The sequence below is a fragment of the Chiloscyllium plagiosum genome, unplaced genomic scaffold, assembly GCF_037043375.1.
Source record: "Chiloscyllium plagiosum isolate Xiang-an unplaced genomic scaffold, Cpla_swu_hap1 HiC_scaffold_10, whole genome shotgun sequence".
NCBI classification, from domain to species: Eukaryota; Metazoa; Chordata; class Chondrichthyes; order Orectolobiformes; family Hemiscylliidae; genus Chiloscyllium; species Chiloscyllium plagiosum.
Window position 1 is genome coordinate 69,736,677 of NW_028270148.1, and position 22,569 is coordinate 69,759,245.

General features: G+C 40.4%; 1 protein-coding gene across 2 annotated transcripts; it reads left to right on the plus strand.

Annotated features, from left to right (window-relative positions):
• Positions 1-2,468: 2,468 nt before the first annotated feature.
• On the plus strand, positions 2,469-20,878 carry rbbp9 (retinoblastoma binding protein 9). Of its 2 annotated transcripts, none has more exons than XM_043696094.2 (5): positions 2,469-2,588; positions 4,639-4,681; positions 4,778-4,883; positions 5,827-5,912; positions 18,172-20,878. In XM_043696094.2, the coding sequence occupies exons 1-5, from the start codon at positions 2,484-2,486 to the stop codon at positions 18,396-18,398; spliced, it is 567 nt and encodes a 188-aa protein (XP_043552029.2). In that variant the 5' UTR covers positions 2,469-2,483; the 3' UTR covers positions 18,399-20,878. The 2 variants fall into 2 exon arrangements, with proteins under 2 accessions (XP_043552029.2, XP_043552030.1); XM_043696095.2 differs by lacking the exon at positions 2,469-2,588 and adding an exon at positions 4,329-4,452.
• The last annotated feature ends 1,691 nt before the right edge of the window (positions 20,879-22,569 follow it).

The window sequence follows — 22,569 nt, forward strand, 5'->3', positions numbered from 1 at the left end:
GCTACAATATGACCTCCCAACTCCTGTACTCAACACTCTGACCAATAAAAAAAGCATACCGAATGCCTTCTTCATTATCCTATCTACCTGTGCAGCACTTCGTATTTATCAGAATTAAACTCCAAATGCCACTTCTCAGCCCATTGGTCCTCTGGTCAAGATCCCATTGTAACCTGAGGTAATCGTCTTCACTGTCCACTAGACCAATTTTGGTGTCATCTGCAAACTTATTAACTATACCTCTTATGCTCACATCTAAATCATTTATATAAATGACAAAAAGAAGTGGACTTAGTTAGATCTAGCATAGATCTAGTTTTTCTAAATATAAAAAAAAATTGATGTAAATATGGAGCATTTACTCAGAAAATCTACATTTCCAATGGGAAGAATTACGTAAAGATATTCCAGATGAGCCCACACAATGAAGAATTCAGGCTCGATACCCTACACATACTCAGATATTTACCCCACCCTTTGTTAATTCCAGGTGTAGTTTGGTGATTGATAAAGGGAACTGTATATGGGAGGTCTAAAAAAGTCTCACAATCCCCAAATGGATTGAAAATGCCCACCCATGCTGTGCTCAACCTACTGCACCTCTGACAGTTCACAAGACCCCTGTACCTCTCTCAGTGCTCACACCAATTCACTACTTTCTGGCCCCCATCCAGCAATGTTCACATCTCATGCCATTGACATTCATATTGTTCCATACCTAACTATGCTCACAGTTTCACACCACTGACAATGTTTATTCCCATATTACCGCAATACCTACTGCAAGCAAATGTTAAGCAACCAAACAGCTTGGCAAAAAAACAAACCTAGCCTGCAAACGTGCCATAGACAATTATGAAAAAGATGAATTGCTGCATAGTGGTGATTCTTCAATTCGGCAATGGTAAGTTGTGTGTGTTTTTTAAGTCTGTTACTATTTTGTCTTACAATACTCTTGATTCATTTTTAGACATCTTTGCAGATATTTGTGAAAGGAATTATCAATCAGTATCATGCAATCTTGATCTGGGGTGGCATATTGACTCAGTGGGTTAGCACTGCTGCCTCACAGCACCAGGGACCTGGGTTTGATTCCAGCCTCAGGTGACTGTGTAGAGTTTGCACATTCTCCCTGTATCTGTGTGGGTTTCCTCCGCGTGCTCCAGTTTCCTCTGACAGTCCAGAGATATGCAGGTTAGGTGGATGGCTATACTTGTGTCTTACGTGGATTGCAATGGGAAATCTAGAGTTATGGGGCTAGGGTAGTGGAGTGGGTCTGGATGAGATGCTGTTCGGAGGGTTGGTGTGGACTTGATGGGCTAAATGGCCTGTTTCCAAATTGTAGGGAATCTATGATTCTATCCTGCATCTGACAATGCTTACACCCCCCCCCCCCATCACTTATGCTTCACAATTGCCCACAGCTTTGACAAAGTTCACCACTACTGCACCCTATAATGTTCACTCCTCACTTATAGAGTCAAAGAGTCATATAGATGTACAGCATGGAAACAAACCCTTCGGTCCAACCTGTCCATGCCGACCAGATATCCCAACCCAATCTAGTCCCACTTGCCAGCACCTTGCCCATATCACTTTAAACCCTTCCTATTCATATACCCATTCAAATGCCTCTTAAATGTTACAATTGTACCAGCCTCCACCACATCCTCTGGCAGCTCATTCCATACATGTACCACCCTCTGCGTGAAAAAGTTGCCCCTTAGGTCTCTTTTATATCTTTCCCCTCTCACCCTAAACCTATGCCCTCTAATTCTGCACTCTTAACCCTCCAAAGAAAGGCTCACCCCAATCTCAGCTGTCCCCACTTGCCTGCACTTCCACTAATGATCATCCTGACCATATACATAATTGCTCAGCCTGCTCACCTCCCCGAGGAATAATGCGACCCCCATACTCCAACAACTCTCAATTCTTCAACAATGCTTACCTCCTGACAATGTTCAACTCCTTAACAACAATTATAATTCTTAAATATCAAGAACAGTTGAATTAACATGGTCTTCGTCAAGAACAATTAGAGATAGACAATAAATATTGCACTTGCTAGCAACACATCCTATGAACCTTTGAAAGACAGTGTAGGATTCCTGCTGAGATACAATCTGCAAAGCTGCTCCAGAACTATCATAAATATATGAGTATTTTCTAATCAACCTGTTCATTTCTTGAGCAAGCTGATTGTTTTATGATGGTGTTTGTGACTAATTCTGCTGCTGTGCGTTGATTTCAGACAGGAGTGAACTTGATAGTTCAGAAGGAGGGCATTCAGCTTACAAACAAATGTGCACAACAATTCCCAGTTCAAAATTCGTGTCATAATGACCAGTCGGCGGGGTTGTTTGCAATATTTTCAAATCTATATACATATTGGTATGATGCCGTAAGTGTGAGAATCGCCTTTACATTTATGATATTAAAGCAAGGGATTTGTGTGACTGGGAGCTGGCCCCGCCTCTGCAATGGCGCCTCAACAGCTTCGCCGAGCAGTGATCGTCCCTGGCAATGGGGTGGGGGACGTGGAGCATAGCAACTGGTACAAATGGGTGAAGGATAATCTGAATCAGGTCGGTAATAGAGAGTTTATTTCCAAGGGGAGCGGCTGCCTTGTGGCTGGAAGTACTAAATGAGACACAGGGAGATCCTACATTTTGCGGGCGGACTCTGCCCTCACCAAAACGATAAATTGCTTCTGCTTCCTCTGGCATGTCCGTTCTTCAAATGTGATCGTTTTGTCAAGCCCAAGAATCTGATTTATTCATTCTTCTGTCTTTATCTTTCTTTGTAACTTGGATTTACATAGGCCAAGCTTCCTTTCGAAGTGACTGGGAATGCCACTCTCAGTTGTTCATAGGGATTGATAGAATGGCAATGCAGCTCAAAGAACACATTTTCTCAAGGGCCATCTAGCACTTCTGCAGGAGTAACCAGACATGCAGATTTTGCTAGGATAGTCCTGAATTTTCATTAAATGTTCCAGGATAACCCTCACTAAAAGTTAAAATGCGTCTGTTTTCATGTGATTCTGTTGCTGGACATATTCTGAGAAATGTCGTCACTTGACCTCCTACTCAACTCCTTCCATGCATCAGAGAACACTTCGTTCCCCTGGCTTTTCAATGCATCGTCCAGTTCTGACTTTTGTCATTGTTAACATCTTAATTTATGCACAACTTTAAAAAAAAATTGCTCATGTGATATGGGCGTTACTGATAGGGCTGTATTTATTGTTCGTCCCTAATTTCCCAAAGGTAGTGAAAAGTCAGGCACATTGTTGTGGGTCAACAGTCACATGTAGACCAGACCAAGTAAAGATTTTCCTTCTCTGGTGGACATTAGTGAACCAGATAGTGTTTTCTCGACAAGCAACAATGGTTTCATGGTTACCATTAGACTCTCAAACCAGATTTTTATTGAATTCAAACTCAATATCTGAATCTCTGCATTAATAGTCTAGCAATAAACCTCCTAGGTCATCACTTCCCCTGAGCAATATATTTATCGATTTTGTGCATTTGAAATTCTTATTCTAAAGGTTTTCTGACATGTAAATGTTGTAATCTCTTTCTGTGAGGGTGTCACATAGCAGCACTCAATCATTAAGTGAAAATATGATTTTGGATTAAGGCCTGCCTCTGGAAATATTGTTTCATTCCTGCGCTTTTCAATGTCTGGCTGACAGTGAGTGAAAATAGCACACTCCTTTTTGTAGTTTGTAGGATGCAACTTGTGATATGTTGTTTTCCATATAGTGAATCCTATTTCTGTCTGTAACAGAGAAAGTTATCTGATGTAAAAAAAAAGAAAAAAAATTAAACATAGCAGCTGCCATGCAACGTTCCCATATCTGTCTCATATGTAATGACACTTTCTGAAATTTTGGTGAATGTAATCATATTGCAGAACACCATACTATTGTAGTAACAATGCACAAATCATAAAGACAGGTTTGATGAAGTAAATAAGGAGAAACTGTTCCTGGTTTGGCAGAAAGGATTTAAGATGACTGGCAACATAAGAGGGATGAAGAAGTGTTTCTATGGCTGAATGCATTACCTAAAGAAGTAGTATAAACAAACTTCAGTAATAACTGTAAAAAGGGAATTAGGTATGCACTTAAAAAGGAAAAGAATTGCAAGGCTGTAGGGAAAAAGAAAGTATATTTAAGTGGTTAGCTCATTCAAGGTGTGAGTATGAGTAAGATGTGTCAAATGGCCTGCTTCTATTATGCTGTTCCTATAAATTCTAATTCTTTGCTCTTCTCAGGATAAACTGTTGGGACCCATTGTTGGGTTGGACTACTTGTATTAGCACCACTATGTTTACCAAAAATATTTTACCCAACAACCACCTATGAATGTAATGCATTTGACTAATCTTCCTGAAACACCAAAGAAAGTGCATCACCTCTCATTAAATGTAACCTTTAAGGTAAACAATGAGCTTTAATAGTTTACAACTATGTTTACCTATGTCTTTCTTATGCAATTATGATGCAATCATTTAATTCGCCATCGCCATCACACTTGATTGCTATTCCTTGATGCACACAAAAGAAATGATTGTTTTTTCAGATTGCAGTTCATACTTCTTCACTTTTAAAAATATGTTTTGCAGATTCCAGATTTTCAGTGCTTGCTTCAAAACATGCCAGACTCTCGTAAGTGACTTTTGAAAGCTGACATTGCAGTTAATGATGAAATTATTTTTAATTGTATAATATAGTCTGTTTATTTAACCCATGAGTGATTTTCAGTTACAGCTCGAAAAACAATATGGCTTCCTTTTATGGAAAAAACACTGCAGTGTGATGAACAGACTGTTATCATTGGACACAGTTCTGGTGCTGCTGCAGCTATGAGGTAAAAGTTTGCCAAAGGAAAATAAATGCGATTTGAGTTCATAAAACAGTGATGACTTTAATGCAGTTATTTTTCAAAATTTCAGAGGTTATTGTATTGATTTTTCACAGGACAGAAAGAGGCAACCAAAAGCAATACTGTTATTGTTAAAGTCAAGTGATATTAATTTTGATAATATAGAGGCTTTTTTTTTTAGAGATGGTTGAACAGTATGCTTGAATTTGATGCATACAGGTATATCTGTTTTTAAGAAGGGTAGATTAGATTAGATTCCCTACAGTGTGGAAACAGGCCATTTGGCTCATCAAGTCTACACCAATCCTCTGAAGAGTAACATACCACCCTACATTTACCCCTGACTAATGCAGCTAAAACTGTGAACAATTTAGCATGGCCAATTCACCTGACCTGCACATCTTTGGATTCTGGGAGGAAACTGGAGCACCCAGTCACGGGGAGAATGTGCAGACTCCACACAGACAGTTGCCCGAGGCAGGAATCTGATGCGGCTCTCTAGTTCGGTGAGGCTGTAATGCTAACCACTAAGCCACCATGCTACCTAGTATAATGTTTGTATTCTGAACCTGAATTTATATATGAATGTGGTGGGTCAAGTTCAAGCAGCTGTTAAGGTAACATGTTGGAGTGAAGAGCTTTTTAACTTAAGCTTTTAAGCTTACGCTTAATATCTTTTTGTGGCTTATTTTATAATGGCTCCTGTAAAGGAGCATACGCTCTAGAAATATAAGTTGTAGAAAAGTAATAATAGTAAGCAATATGCACCTGACATTATGGGATGTTTGAATTAAAATGTTGAACACATGTGCATTGTAATAATCCATCCCTCTTTCAAACATTGCTGAAAATAGAAATGCTAATGCCTTTAAACTAAGAACTAAGGACACGGTTTGCTCATTATATTATTTATTTATATTTGTTTTAGATATGCTGAGACACACAGAGTATACGGTATTGTATTGGTATCTGCATATACATCTGATCTTGGAGATGCAAATGAACAAGAAAGTGGTAACATACTTTCTTCAAATTTTCATTCCATTCACTGTTGTACATAACAATGAAGCATGATTTCCCCTGAGGTGTCAAGAATAATGGCGTATAGCTACCATCCTGACATGCTGCCTTTCTGTAAATAACTGTCACAGCGTTTCTCTAAACAACAATCAGTGTTTGCCTCAACAATCTTCACTGTGTTTTGAGTATTTTTATGAGATGCTTTTAAACATTGTTTGAGATTTTATTCGGCAAGGCTTGGTTGGACCGAAGTAAAAAAACTTTTGCTTCAGTAAAAAAATTGTATTTGAGAAATTAATGAAGATGCAACTTGGTAAATCTCCGGGACCTGATGATCTGCATCCGAGAGTATTGTAGGAGGTGGCTATAGAAATAATTGATGCATTGGTGATTATTTTGAAACAATTCTATAGATTCTAGAATGATGCTACAGGTTGGATGATTGAAAATGTCACCTCATTATTTAAGAAAGGAGCAAGAGCAAAAACAAAGAGCTATAACAGTGTCAGATGTATGTCAGGGAAAATGCTCGAAGAATGGGAAATCGTGTTTGACACAATTGGAGCTGTTTGAAGATGTTATTAGTAAAATTGATAAAGGAGAGCCGATGGATGTGTTGTACTTGCTGCTGCTTTGGGAAAGCAACTAACATAATCAAAGGACCTCTCCAACCCAGGTTATACTCTCCCTCCATTCTGCTGGGTAAATGATATAAAAGTTTGAAAGCATGTACAAACAGGTTCAAGAACAGCTTCTTCCTCACTGTTATCAGACTTTGGAACAGACCTCTTAAATGTTAACTTTGATCTCTTTTTCTTCACTTTCTCTGGGGCAGTAACATTGTATTCTGCACTCTGTTCTGCTACCCTGATATACTTTGCATGGTAAGATCTGACTGCAAAATGACACTTTCCACTGTATAAGAACATAAGAACTTGAAGCAGGAGTAGGACATCTGGCCCTTCAAACCTGCTCCACCATTCAATAAGATCATAGCTGATTTTTTTTGGACTCAGATTAACTTACCCAAGCTCTCACCATATCCCTTAATTCCTTTATTGTTAAAAAAAATGTACGTTAGCTTTAAAAACATTTACTGAAGTAGCATCAACTACTTCCCTGGGCAAGGAATTCCAAAGATTAACAACCATCTGGGTGAAGAAGTTCCTTCTCAACTCAATCCTAAATCTGCTCCCTCTAATTTTGAGGCCATGTCCTCTTGTCCTAGTTTCACCTGCCAGTGGAAGCATCCTCTCTACTTCTATCTTATCAATTTCCTTCATAATTGTATATGTTTCTATAAGATCCCCTCCTCAATCTTCTGAATTCCAATGAGTATAATCCCAATCTACTCAATCTCTCCTCATAAGCCAACCCCCTCAACTCCGGAATCAACCTAGTGAACCTCCTCTGCACCCCCTCCAATGCCAGTACATCCTTTCTCAAGTAAGGAGACCAAGACTGCACACGGTACTCCAGGTGTGTCCTCACCAGCACCTTGTACAGCGGCAACATCACCTCTCTGCTCTTAAACTTGACCCCTTCAGCAATGGAAGATAAAATTCCATTTGCCTTCCTAATTATTTGTACCTGCAGACTAACCGTCTGTGATTCATGCACAAGGACACCCAGGTCCCTCTGCATAGCAGCATGCTGCAACCTTTTACCATTCAAGTAATAATCCTTTTTACTATTAGTCTTACCAAAATGTATGATTTCATATTTCTTTACATTGTATTCCATCTAACAGATCTTTGCCCATTGACTCAATGTATTTATGTTCATCTGCAAAGTTTCACAGTCCTCTGCACACTTTGCTCTGCCATTCCTCCTAGTGTCATCTGCAAACGTTGACATACTACACATGGTCGTCAACTCCAGAATCTATATAAATTGTAAATAATTGCAGTCCCAACACCAATCTCTGTGGCACATCACTAGGCATTGATTGCCAGCCAGAAGAGCACTCATTTATCCCCACTCTGTGCTACCTGTTAGTCAACCAATCTTCTATCCATGCTAATACTGTACCCCCAATGCCATGCATTCTTATCTTATGCAGCAGCCTCATGTGCGGCACCTTGTTGAAGGCCTTTTGGAAATCTAGGTACACCACAACCACTGGATCCCCATTGTCCATCTTGCTCATAATGTCTTCATAGAACTCCAAAAGATTGGTCGAGCATGGCCTGCCCTTCATGAACTCATGCTATGTCTGCCCAACAGGACAATTTCTGTCGAGATGCCTTGCTATTTCTTCCTTGACAATAGACTCAAGCATCTTCCCCATTAGAGAAGTTAAGCTAACCAGTCTATAATTCTCCACCTTTTCTCGACCTCTCTTTTTAAACAGTGGTGTCACATTTGCTGTTTTCCAATCTGTTGGAACTGCTCCAGAGTTCTGAGAATTTTGGAAAATTACCGCCAGTCCACCTCCTATTTCTCCCACCATCTCTTTTAGTACCCTGGAATGCATTCCATTAGGAGACTTATCTGTCCTTAGCTCCATTAGTTTGCCCAACACTACCTCTTCCGTGATAGTGATTGTTTCCAGGTTCTCACCTATCCTTGTCTCTTTGTCAATTACTGGCATGTTATTAGTGTCCTCCACTGTGAAGACGTTACAAAGTATCTATCCAGTGCCTCGGCCATTTCAACATATTCCATAACTAAATGCCCCTTCTCATCCTGTAAAGGACCAACCTTGACTTTTGCCACTCTTTTTCATTTTATGTATTTAGAGAAACCTTTGCTCTCTGTCTTTATGTTCTGTGCTAGTTTTTTCTCGTGTTCTATTTTACTTTTCTTTTATAGTTCTTCTTGTGGCTTTCGGTTGACCTTTAAAGTTTTCCCATTCTTCTAGTTTCATGCTGTTATTTGCCACTTTGTATGCCTTGCCTTTCAATTTGATAGCCTTAGACACCAATGGCAGATTATTCCTTTTGTTACAGTCCTTCCTTTTCACTGAAATATACTTTTGCTGAGCACTTTGAAAAATTGCTTTGAAAATCCTCCACTGCTCATCAACTGTCCCACCATAAAATATTTGTTTCCAGTCTACTTTTGCCAAGTCCTCCCTCATTCTTTTGTAGGCCCCCTTGATCAAGCACAGGACCCTGGTATTGGAGTTTATCTTCACACTGTCCATCTGTATTCTAACTTCTATCATACTGTGATCACTTCTTTCAAGAGGATTCCTGACTGTGAGGTCATTAATTATTCCTGTCTCATTACACAGGACCAGATCTAGGATAGCTTGCTCCCTTGTCAATTCCATTACATAGTTTTCAAGAAAACTATTGCAGGTACACTCAATAAATTCCTCCTCAAGGTTACCCTGATCGAGCTGGTTCGACCAATCTACATGTAGATTAAAATCCCCCATGATAATTGCTGTACCATTTTTACAGGCATTAGTTATTTCTTTGTTTATTGCCCGCCCCCAATGTGATGTTATTATTTGGTGGCTGATAGACTACTGTCTCAGTACGAGCAGGAGAATCGACGTTTCGGGCACCTCCAAACAGACCCCACCACCAAGGACATATTTCCCTCCCATCCCCTATCAGCATTCCGGAAAGATCACTCCCTCCGCGACTCCCTCGTCAGGTCCACACCCCCCACCAACCCAACTTCCACTCCCGGCACCTTCCCCTGCAACCGCAAGAAATGCAAAACTTGCGCCCACACCTCCCCCTTCACTTCCCTCCAAGGCCTCAAGGGATCCTTCCATATCCGTCACAAATTCACCTGCACCTCCACACACATCATTTACTGCATCCGCTGCACCTGATGTGGCATCCTATACATTGGGGAGACAGGCGGCCTACTTGCGGAACGTTTCAGAGAGCACCTTGGGACACCCGCACAACCAACCCAACTGCCCTGTGGCTGAACACTTTAACTCCCCCTCCCACTCCGCCAAGAACATGCAGGTCCTTGGCCTCCTCCATCGCCAGACCATGGCAACACGACACCTGGAGGAAGAGCGCCTCATCTTCCGCCTAGGAACCCTCCAACCACAAGGGATGAATGCAGATTTCTCCAGCTTCCTCATTTCCCCTCCCCCCACCTTTTCTCAGTCCCAACCCTCGGACTCAGCACCGCCTTCTTGACCTGCAATCTTCTTCCCGACCTCTCCGCCCCCACCCCCTCTCCGGCCTATCACCCTCACCTTAACCTCCTTCTACCTATCGCATTCCCAACGCCCCTTCCCCAAGTCCCTCCTCCCTACCTTTTATCTTAGCCTGCTTGGAACACCCTCCTCATTCCTGAAGAAGGGCTCATGCCCAAAACATCGATTCTCCTGCTCCTTTGATGCTGCCTGACCTGCTGCGCTTTTCCAGCAACACATTTTTCAGCTCTGATCTCCAGCATCTGCAGTCCTCACTTTCTCCTACTGTCTCAGTACATGTGACAACAATAAATCAAGCAGAAAAAACTTAGATTTTCAGGTTTTTAATAAAATCCACCAAAGAGGCTGGTGAGAAAAATTTAAAGCACATGGTGTGCGGGTGATGTACTGGCATAAATTAATTATTGGCTAACATATAAAAACAGAGAGATGGAATAAATGGGTCATTTTCACATTGACTGCAAGTATTAAGTTTTGGATCCAAGTTGTTCACAATATACATCAATGATTTTCATTTGGGGACCAAATATAATATTTTCAATGTGGATGATACAAAGCTAAGCATGAATATATGTTGTGATCAAGATATAAAATAGCTTTGAGGGGATTTGGAGAGGCTTACTAAATGGGCAAGAAGATGGCAGATGGAACATGAGGAAAAAAGCGAGGTTACCTATTCCAGTAGTATGAACAGATGTGCAGAGTATTTATTAAATGGTAAGAAGTTGGAAAGTGTAAATGTCCAATGGGATTTAGGTGGCCTTGTCAATAAGTAATTGAAGGTTAATGTGCAGGTGAAGCAAGATATTAGTATGGCTAACGAATTGTCTCACTAAAATAAAACAAAACTATGGATGCTGAAGATCTGAAACAAAAACAGAAATTGCTAGTAAAACTGAACAGGTCCGGCAGCATCTTTGGAAAGAAAGTAGAGTTAATGTTTCAAATCTAGTGACTCGTCTTTGGACCTGCTGAGCTTCACCAATAGGTTTTGCTTTTGAGACAGAGTGCCGGGATCCCCTGTGGCCATTCCCCTCAATAACAAGTATACTTGGGATACAGGTCTCTGGCACAGAGACTGTCCCTGTTGCTCAGAAGAGAAGCGGAGAGAGGAGCAGAGCATTGCTTATTGGGGACTCCATAGTTAAGGGGACAGATAGTATATTCTGTGGGAATGAGAGAGACTCGCATTTGGTGTGTTGCCTCCCAGGTGCCAGGGTTCATGATGTCTCAGATCCTGGTTTTGGGATCCTTAAGGAGGAGGGGGAGCAGCTTCAAGTCATGGTCCACATGGGAACCAGCGACATCGGTAGGAAAAGGAATGGGGATGTAAGGCTAGGGTGGAAGCTCAGAGCGAGAACAAACAGAGTCGTTACCTCTGGTTTGTTACCTGTGCCATGTGCTAGTAAGGCAAGGAGCAGGGAGAGAGAGGATTTGAAGACATAGCTGCAGGGATGATGAGAAGAGATTCAGATATCTGGATAATTAAGGCTCATTCTGAGGTAGGTGTGACCTCTACAAACAGGTTGGTCTACACCTGAACCAGAGGGGTACCAGTATCCTGGGGCAGTTTAAACTAATTCAGCAGGAGGATGGGAACCCAAATTGTAGTTTCAGTGTACAGGAGGTTGAGAGTAGTAAGGTCAGAAATAAGGTTTCAAGGTTGCAAGAGTACACCAGCAGGCAGGAAGGTGGTTTGAAGAGTGTCTACTTCAATAGAATCGACGTTTCGGGCATAAGCCCTTTTTCAGGAATGCCCGGAGCGTCGATTCTCCTGCTCCTCGGATGCTGCCTGGCCAGCTGTGTTTTTCCAGCACCACATTTTTCAACTCTGGTCTCCAGCATCTGCAGTCCTCACTTTCTCCTAGTGTCTACTTCAATGCCAGGAGCATCCAGAATAAGGTGGGTGAAGTTGAGTATGGGTTGGTACCTGGGACTTCGATGTTGTGGCCATTTCAGAGACATGGATAGAGCAGGGACAGGAATGGGTGGTTGCAGGTTCCGGTGTTTAAATGCTTCAAAGAATACGGAAGGTGGTAAGAGAGGGGGAAGTGTGACATTATTAGTCAAGGACAGTATTACGGTGGCAGAAAGGACATTTGATGAGGACTCGTCCACTGAGGCAGTATGGGCTGAGGTTAGAAACAGGAAAGGAGGTCACTCTGTTGGGAGTTTTCTATAGGCCTTCAAAAAGTACTAGAGATGTAGAGGAGAGGATAGCAAAGATAATTCTGTATAGGAGCGAAAGTAACAGGGGAGCTGTATTTGGGGAACTTTAACTTTCCAAATATTGACTGAAGACACAATAGTTCGAGTACTTTAGATGGGTCAGTTTTTGTCCAATGTGTGCAGGAGAGTTTCCTGACACAGTATGTAGTAGATAGGCCAACAAGAGATGAGGCCACATTGGATTTGGTACTGGGGAACAAACCAGGCCAGCTGTTAGATTTAGAAGTAGGTGAGCACTTTGATGATAATGATCATAATTCGGTTATGTTTACTTTAGTGATGGAAAGGGATAGGTATATACTGCAGTGCAAAAGTTACAGCTGTGGGAAAGTCAATTATGATGCAATTAGGCAAGATTTAGGATGCATAGGATGGGGATGTAAACTGCAGGGAATGGGGATAGTTGAAATGTGGAGCTTATTCAAGAAACAGCTACTGTCAGGCAGGGAGGATGTGATCGAGAGTGAGGGAGCCATGGTTTACTAAAGAAGTTGAATCTCTTGTCAAGAGGATGAAGAAAGCTTATGTAAAAAAGAGAAGTGAAGTCTCAGGGCGCTTGAGAGTTACAAGTTAACCAGGAAGGACCTAAAGAGAGAGCTAAGAAGAGCCAGGAGGGGACATGAGAAGTTGTTGGCAAGTAGGATCAAGGAAAACCCTAAAGGTTTCTATAGATATGTCAGGAATAAAAGAATGACTAGAGTAAGATTAGGGCCTGTCAAGGACAGTAGTGGGAATTTGTGCGTGGAATCCAAGAGATAGGAAAGGCACTAAATGAATATTTTTCGTCAGTATTCATACTGAAAAATGACAGTAATTTTGAGTAGAATACTGAGATACAGGCTATTAGACTAGACAGGATTGAGGTTCATAAGGAGGAGGTGTTAGCAATTCTTAAAGTGTGAAAAATAGATAAGACTCCGGGCTGGATGGGATTTTTCCTAGGATTCTCTGGGAAGCTAGCGAGGAAATTGCAGAACCTTTGGCTTGGATCTTTATGTCATCATTGTCTACAGGAGTAATGCCAGAAGACTGGAGGAAAGCAAAGGTTGACCCCCTTATTCAAGAAGGGGAACAGAGATAACCCTGGAAATTATAGACCTGTGAGCCTTACTTCTGTTGTGGATAAAGTGTTGGAAAGGATTTTAATAGATAGGATTTATAATCATCTAGAGAGGAAGAAGTTGATTGGGGATAGTCAACACTGTTTTGGGAAGGGTAGGTCATGCCTCACAAACCTTATTGAGTTCTTTGAGAAGGTGAGCAAATAGGTGGATGAAGGTAAAGTGGTTGATGTGGTGTACATGGATTTCAGTAAAGCATTTGATATGTTTCCCCACTGTAGGCTACTGCACAAAATAGAGAGGCATGGGACTGAGGACAATTGAGTGGTTTGGATCAGAAATTGGCTAGCTGAAAGGAGACAGAGGGCGGTGGTTGTTGGGAAATATTCATCCTGGAGTTCAGTTACTAGTGGTGTTTTCGGTACGCTGCTGTTTGTCATTTTTATAAATCACCTGGATGAGGGTGCAGATGGATGGGTTAGTAAATTTGCGGATGACACTAAGGTCAGTGGAGTTGTGGACAGTGCGGAGGCATATTGCAGGTTATAGATGGTCATAGATAAGCTGCAGAGCTAGGCTGAGAGGTGGCAAATGGAGTTTAATGCAAAAAAGTGTGAGGTGATTCACTTTGGAAGGAGCAACAGGAATAAAGAGTACTGGGGGCTAATGGTAAGATTCTTGGTAGTGTGAGTGAACAGAAAGACCTCGGTCTCCATGTACATAGAGCCCTCAAAGTTGCCACCCGGGTTGATAGGGTTGTTAAGAAGGCACATATTGTGTTGGCTTTTATTGTTAGAGGGATTGAGTTTTTGAGTCATGTTGCAGCTGTACAGAACTCTGGTGCAGCTGCACTTGGAGTATTGCGTACAGTTCTGGTCACCACATTATAGGGAGGATGTGGAAGCTTTGGCAAGGGTGCAGAGGAGATTTACCAGGATGTTGACTGGTTTGGGGGGAAGTCAAAAATCACACAACACCAGGTTATAGTCCAACAGGTTTAATTGGAAGCACACTAGCATTCGGAGCGTCGCTCCTTCATCAGGTGGTAGTGGAGGGCTCAATCCTAACACAGAATTTATAGCAAAACTTTACAGTGTGATGTAACTGAAATTATACATTGAAAAATTGTTTGTCTGTTAAGCCTTTCATCTGTTAGAATACCATGATAGTTTCACTTCTTTCATGTGTAAATCACACAACCTTTTTTTAAAAAGTTGCATTCTCAGGTTAGCTGTTAACAATGGTGATAGCTAGACAATATGTTGCAGGTGTTAGCCTCCTGTGTTCTCTGTCTATGCCATGATGTTTAGATTGATTCTAATCTAAAAAGTGAGATAATGGAGTTTTACATGAATGCATGCAGCTTTTGAGCAAAGTACAATGTAACCCTGCAAGTACAAATTCACCCCACAAAATATATGTATGTATGTGGATCTTTGTGTGTGTGTGTGTGTGTCTGTCTGGGTTGGGGGTTGTGAGTGTGAGAAAGTGTATGTGTGTGCGTGTAGTGAGTGCAGAGTGTCTTTAAGTCTGTGAGGGGGTGCATGTGTGAGTGTGGGAGTGTGTGTGTCTGTAAGGGTGTGTGTGTGGGTGTCTGTGTGCGTGTCTGTGTATATGTGTGTCCATGTGTATGTGTGTATAGGAGTGCCTGTGTGTGTGCATAGACAGAGAACACAGGGGCTAACACCTTCAACATATTGTCTAGCTATCACCAATGTTAACAGCTAACCTGAGAATGCAACTTTTTTAAAAAAGGTTGTGTGATTTACATATGAAAGAAGTGAAACTATCATGGTATTCTAACAGATGAAAGGCTTAACAGACAATCAATTTTTCAATGTATAATTTCAGTTACATCACACTGTAACTTTTTGCTATAAATTCTGTGTGTTAGGATTGAGCCCTCCATTATCACCTGATGAAGGAGCGACGCTCCGAATGCTAGTGCGCTTCCAATTAAACCTGTTGGACTATAACCTGGTGTTGTGTGATTTTTAACTTTGTACACCCCAGTCTAACACCAGCATCTCCAAATCATGGTTTGGAGGGAAGGTCTTGTGAGGAACTTTAGGCTGTTTTCCTTAGAGAGTATGTTGAAAGGTGACTAAATAGACACATAAGGTAATCAGAGGGTTAGACAGTGAGAGCCTTTTTCCTCAGATGGTAATAGCTACCACGAGGAGACATAGCTTGAAATTGAGGGGTGATAGATATAGTACAGATATCAGTTGTAGTTTCTTTACTCTGAGAGTAGTAAGGGTGTGGAACACACTGCCTACAACAGTAGTAGACTCGCCAACTTTACAGGCATTTAAATGATCATTGGATAAACATATGGATGAGAATGGAATAGTGTTGGTTAGATGGGGCTTCAGATTGGTTTCACAGGTCGGTGCAACAGCGAGGGCCGAAGGGCCTGTACTGTGCTGTTATGTTCTATATTGTCAAAGGATTGTCTCCTTTTATTGTAAGAGGATGTGAGTACAGGAATAGTCAAGTCTTACTTCAGTTGTATGGGAGTTTGGTTCGACCACACATGGAGCATTTTATGTAGTTTTGGTCTCTTTATCTCAAGAAAGATATTATTGCCATAGAGGGATGCAGTAAAGGTTCACCAGACTTGTTCCTTGGATGGTAGGACTTTACCATGAAGAGAGATTGGACAATTATTGGCCTATATTCATGGGTGTCTCAAAGAATTAGAAACTATCTCACTGTAAATTATAGAATGCTTCAAAGATAAATGGGATTAATAGAACTGCTACAATGTGAAAACAGGTCATTCGGCCTAACAGATCCACACCAACCCTCAAAAGAGTAATCCACCCAGACCCATTCCCCCGACCCTATGTTTACCACTGACTAATGCACCTAACCTATTTAATCTCTGAATACAATTGGCAACTTAGCATTGCCAATTCACCTAACCCACACATCTTTGAACTGTGGAAGGGAACCGGAGCAGATCTATGCAAACTCCACACAGTCATCTGAGGCTGGAATCAAACCTGGGTCCCTGGCATAGTGAAGCAGCAGTGTGAACCACTAAGCCACTACGCCGACAATTGATGCAGGTCAGATATCTCCAATGGTTGGGAGTCTAGTACAAAGGGAAACACTTTAAAAAGAAGGGGATGGTACTTAAGTCTGGGATAAGTAGAGTTTCTTTTATTCAAATGGTTGTCATTCATTGAAATTCTCTACCACAGGGTGCTGAGGAAACTATATTTAAGGTAGAGAATGAAAGTTATCATTCCAATGGCATAGAGACTAATGGGGATGGGCATTTGTAAAAAGCAGTGAAATTCTGGATGTAGGTTTTGTCACCATACTAGGTAACATCTTCAGTGAGCCTCCGAAAAGGCACTGGTGGTGTAGTCCATTTTCTATTTATATGTTTGGGTTTCCTTGGGTTGGTGATGTCATTTCTGGTTGTGACATCATTTCCCATGATGTCATTTCCTGTTCTTTTTCTCAGTGGGTGGTAAATGGGAAGTGTTTGATCAGCTGTGATTGTACTGAATGGCAGGACAAGTTCAATGGGCTGAATGGCATGCTCCCATTACAGTGTGGCTCAGTGGCCTTTCAGTTTCCCATGCTCATGTTGAGCCCCTCTTTATTATTCATTCAAGCAAGTTCAGTTTTACTTCTGGGTAAGCATTTATTGTCCATCTCTGATTGCCTTTGAAAAGATGCTGATGAGCTGCCTTCTTGAACCACTGCAATCAATATGGTGTAGTTACACCTAGAATGCCATTTGGGAGGGAGTTACAGGATTTTGACTCATTAACAGCGATGGAATAGCAATGTATTTCCAACTCACATGAGTGGCTTGAAGAGAAACTTGCAGATGATGGTGTTCCTACGTATCTGCTGCTTTGACCTAATGGGAAGCAGTCATGATTTTGGAGCGAGCCTTGGTGAATTTCTGCAGTGTATCTTGTAGATGGTACATATTGCTGCTGCTGTTGCTGAGCATCATTGGCAGAACGAATGTGGTGCCAGTCAAACCAGCTGCTATGTCCTGTGTCATATCAAGCTTCTTGAATGCTATTGAAGCTGTATTTATCTAGGCAAATGGAGTCTATTCTATCACACTCCTGACTTATGCTTTACAGATAGTGAATGACTTGGCAGAGTCAAGAAGTGAGCTATTTGCTGCAGAATTCCAAGTCTGTGTTCTGCTCTTGTAATTACAGTATTGAATATGGCTAGTCCAGTTGAATTTCTAGACAATGATAACCCTGCAGAATGTTCATAGTAGGGATTTAATGATGGTTAATGCCATTGAATGTCAAGGGGAGATGGTTAGATTCTCTCTTGTTGGAGATGATTAATGTGCCCACTTTTCTTAGCAAGTAAGGTTTTACAAAGTTCCATGGTCCCTCCTCATGTAGGGACCAGAGTTACTGTGGCTCCCACCACAGCACCGATGACCTACCCTGACAAGCAAATAACACCTGGGAAATTGGCACATATGCTTAATGGCAAGGATTTTCATTCATAAGCCATTTACATTGTAATGCCCTATTCAGATGATCAGGGACACCCTGCTGGAAGGTCGTACAGAAAGTTGATAGAAAGTTAAGGCAAAGAAGAGGGGCAAAGGTTGAGCAAGTGAAATTGCCATATTCCCATCAGAAAATCAAAGGTGATTTATTTTTAAAATGCAACAAACAATTTTTAAAAGTTTTTTTTCGCTGATTATCTGCATTTCAATAAGCATGAGGCTTTCAGTTTTGAACTTCTATTAATAAAAGTATTGACATGTACAGAAATCAAACTTTAAATTTAATTTCATGTGACATTTTCCTTTTTCTTTCCTCAGGATATTTCTGCAGTCCATGGCAATGGGAGAAGATCAAAAGTAATTGTAACCATATTGTTCAGTTTGGTTCAAACGATGACCCTTTCCTGCCATGGTCTGAACAGCAAGAAGTAGCAGATAGTCTTAATGCAGAATTACACCAGTTCTCAAATAGAGGGCACTTTCAGGATGAAAAGTTTCCTGAATTAATATCCGTTGTTCATAAGATGATGAAAACATCTTTATAGTCAGAAACCTTTTCATTCATATGAGTTGATTATTTTTGTTTTGTTCAATGTGTTAAATTTTAAATTCTGATGAAGCTTGTGGTTTTACTGCAAGAAGTACATGGCTTGGAATTCAGAATAACTATTTACATTGTCGATAATGATAATAAAACACATTGATCTGTTACACAATAATACGTGTTGCTTGTTGTATCAAATGACCAAACTTTAACCTATGCAAGAGGAAGTATTGTCCTTGTGAAATCTGAAAGAAAAGCAAGGAATGCTCAGCAGGCCTGGCAGCGATGGTGGCTGGAGAATCAGTTTATCCTTTCAGCTTGATAACCCTTCGTTAAAACCAGGAAGTGTTAAGAAGTATAATTAAACCAGCCAGGGTAAAGTCAGGAGGGAACGGAAGGGGGTGGAAAGAGTTTCGATATCAAAAGGAGGAATAGTGAAACGAAAAGTGATGGTAATGGACAAATGATGTGCCTTGAGGAACGATAAATGTTAATAGCAGAATTGCCACCAACAATGGCAGCCAAGACAAGAAATATGATCAAAAATTGTTGAACACAATTTTGAGCCCAATGTGTTAAGTTTCAGTTGAAAAACAGAGTTGTTTCTTGTACTTTAATTGGAACAATGTTGGAGACCTGTGTTTATGTCCTCCTTGATCCAATATACAGCACATTATAAACTTTTAATGAACAAACTAAATTTAGCTTTACCTACTGCAGTAATTAAACTTGTTGCTGGGCAGTAAATTTGTGTAGTTTCTTTCACCTCTTTTTGTGAACTTACTCCAGTTTTGTCACATGATTCAGGGCATACATTGACGTGAAGACTGCTGGCCATATCTAAGCATCAGCTGCTGCTGTGAGGGTTTCAAATTATTTTAGCAGTGTTATAGCTGGAAAATATCAATGATTGTGCCTATATGGAGAACGGATTTCCAAGGTTAATCCACCACACCTTTTCAGACTTTAGGAGGAGTTGTTACCTTGTACCTTTTGCATTCTACTCCGAGGATAATCAATGTCAGATATTTGCCTTTCTAACAGTCTAGTAACACCCAAAATGTAGGAGGAATCCTTTTGTTAACTGTAGATATATGCCTCATCTATGTGTAAAGGGCAGATTTGCACTTTGCCTGGATGCAGAACGTAAGTTTGTGATAAGCAGTCACTTCTGTGTTCATCTATGTGTTAACAGTTGGAAAGGGGGAAAGAGACTGCAACTCTAAACTTGATTTATGTAATAGTGCACTTTCATCTGACACAAAACTTGTGTGATGGAGACCACCTGGGTTCTTTGCACATGAAGATTGGATCCAACTGCATTATTATCATCAAGATGGTTTTACTGTTATGCCAAACCAAGTGAGAAGAGGAACTGAGGTCAGAAGTGATCCAGATTATCTGCATCCTAGTTGAGTTCAGTGGAGCAGGGGCATGCCTCTATTGCTCTGACCATCCTCTGCCTCTTTCTCCTCCCTCTTTGCTCCCCTCAACACACCATCAAATCATGAGGCTCCACCCAAATCTCTTCATGACTTAGCAGAGGGCCAAATTCCATTCTTGCTGTGCTGAATTTCTGCAAGAAGACTACTGAAAGTTTCTTAGGCCTCGTGCGCTGTGGATTGGCTTGATTTCACACCAATTTCCATCATAATCAGGGCTTTCAGTGTGGTCCTGAAGTTGGTGTTATCACTAAGATGAGATATTAAACTGAGGCCCTAATTGAGTGTATATAAAAGATCTGAGTGATTTTAAAGAACAACTATCGTGCCCAACATTTATTCTTTAACCAACACCAGTTAACCCTGAGCTGCTCAATTAGATGGTGTGTTGGTTTTGGAACCTTGCAGCGTGCTGTCTGTTCCTGTATTATAATTACTTGTACACTATTGAACCTGAACTGCTTTGGAACATCCTACAGATGTAAGATGGACTGTATTAAGGCAAATTCTTGTCAATTTTCCAGTTGCTAGGCTGGCGCATATGTATGTTCTTCCACTGACTATATAGTCCGCATTGGATCATTAACTCCACTCTTTCCTTATCTATTATGTATATCAGATATAGCTGCCAACAAAGCCAAAGGGGAGGGGAGAGGATGTTGTTCCTTCAGCTCACCAGTAAGCATAGAAAAATAATACTACTTTTACTGAAAACAAAGCAAGGGTGGCAGGAAATCCCATGCAGGAAAGCATACAACCTCCCAACTCTTTAGCTCTGTTTAACCAAGAAATTAATAAAGGGAAATAAAACAAAGAACTGTGCATGCTGGAAATTAGAATCAAAAACAGATATTGCTGGAGATACTTACTAGCTCTGGCAGCATCTATGGAGAGAAAACAGAGTTAATGTTTCAGGGCCAGTAATCGTCCTTCAGAAAAATGGAGTATCACTGCTAAATAGTTTGAAGACAGTTGTATATGAGGGTTAGAAGTTTGCTTTGTATTTGTGATTTTGGTAATAAATATGTTTGAAAATGTGTCTCTTGAGTGTTTGCAGTCACTAAATGTTAACCCTCTGTGGTCTGGGTCTTGTATGGGGTTTAGTTTCTTAATTGCTGAATTTGTCCTACATATTTGTATTATGGTTAAACCTGTTTAAATTTTAACTTTTGTGCTGCCCCCAGAGCTCAAGATCATTGGATATATTTTGCACTTTGTGTTTATAATTTACAGATCTTCATATTTCTGGGTGCATGCAGATATGAAAATGTGGATTTGATTGTGATGTGTCTGTGTCAGTTTATTAACATTTAAAGTTGTGGATCTAAGTGAAATATTTAGAGTTGGAATTTTATTGTGATATTATGACCCTTCTAGATAAAAGAAGGGAGCTGCAGAGAAGTACAAATTGATTAATAGATTGGGAGGTTGTAATGTTCTGCCCTTTTAAGGAGCTATCAGTGGCCATCTAAAACAATTAAGATTTGGAGTAGGTATGTGTAATGTTTTCTTGTGAGAACTTATCTCTTAGTTACAACTACAGTCATATAAAAGCCAACTGAAGAAAGAAGGAAAATTCTAATTTATTTCCCTTTTTTGTTAAAGTGTACTGTTTTGTATTTAGTTTAAGAGAAGATTTTCAGAGAAATGGTTATTCAGAATTTTAATTACAAATTTTAATTCTGAATTGTCAAATTTGTAATTTCATTTTCTGGCTAGAGTGAACTTCCAAATATCGACCTTTAACTCCAGATCATAAGGTTTGCACATATTTAAAGTTTATTGGTGTGAATTGGTGCTTTAGAAAAAATAAGGAAAGCTTAGAATTTTGAAACATTTGAAGAGTAATTTTCTTAGAATGACAACTATCTGAAGATATGTTCTGAAATCTGAGAACCTTGATACCAAAGACTTTAAAACAAAAGTAAAATTCAACAAAAGATGTTTGTTCAGGGAAAGAAAATACACAAATGGAATTTGGCTTTGTTTGAAAGAGTGAGTGATGATGATGATGTAACTACATCTAAGAAATTTTACCCACCCCTTTTAAATTAGCAGAGAATTAAGCTGACTGCATACCTCTGAGAATTTATAATGCCCAACAGAATATTTTAAGTTTCTGAATTCTTCTTGAGACAGAATAGGTGGATCTTGTTTTTGTTTTGTAGACAACTGCAGACGAAGCAAGTTTTGCAACAGCTTTGAGAAGTTCTGGACTTTCAATGTCACAGCAGAGTGATGGATGAATCATATTTTGCTCACTCAAACCTTTTGATAACAATGTGCTTCAGAATATGAGAACTACCATCAAAACATGAAATATCAGGCATTTCAAAACTACTAAGCCACTGAAGATTGAATGATAACTTGGCAAGAATTTATAATAGAAGAGACAGCAGCTTCTGGACTTATTCTACAGCTGATGTCTGTGATGCTGAGACAGGACAATGCTGCAGACAACCTTACCCTCCGTGGTGCAGGGGTGCATGCAGGTTCTCTGATGTGGAAAACTGGACTGCAGAGTTCCATACAATATTAAAGTTTACACAATAAGATTCCTCGTGATATCTGGATGACTGGCCCCTCAAAAGAACAGGAAGAGTTCTCAACATATATTGTTACTTCATTGGGTTTTCCCAATTGCCAATAGTGAAATTGAAAGAGAAAAATACAGCAAGATTCACTTAGAAGCAGTGAAGACTGGTTAAGACCAATATCATCCTCAAGCAG

Coding starts and splice junctions, on each gene's coding strand:
- rbbp9 (XM_043696094.2), top strand. CDS start 2,484: ATGGCGCCTCAACAGCTTCGCCGAGCAGTGATCGTCCCTGGCAATGGG. Junction 4,682..4,777: donor TCAAAACATGCCAGACTCTC/GTAAGTGACTTT, acceptor AGTGATTTTCAG/TTACAGCTCGAAAAACAATA. Junction 4,884..5,826: donor GGTGCTGCTGCAGCTATGAG/GTAAAAGTTTGC, acceptor TATTTGTTTTAG/ATATGCTGAGACACACAGAG.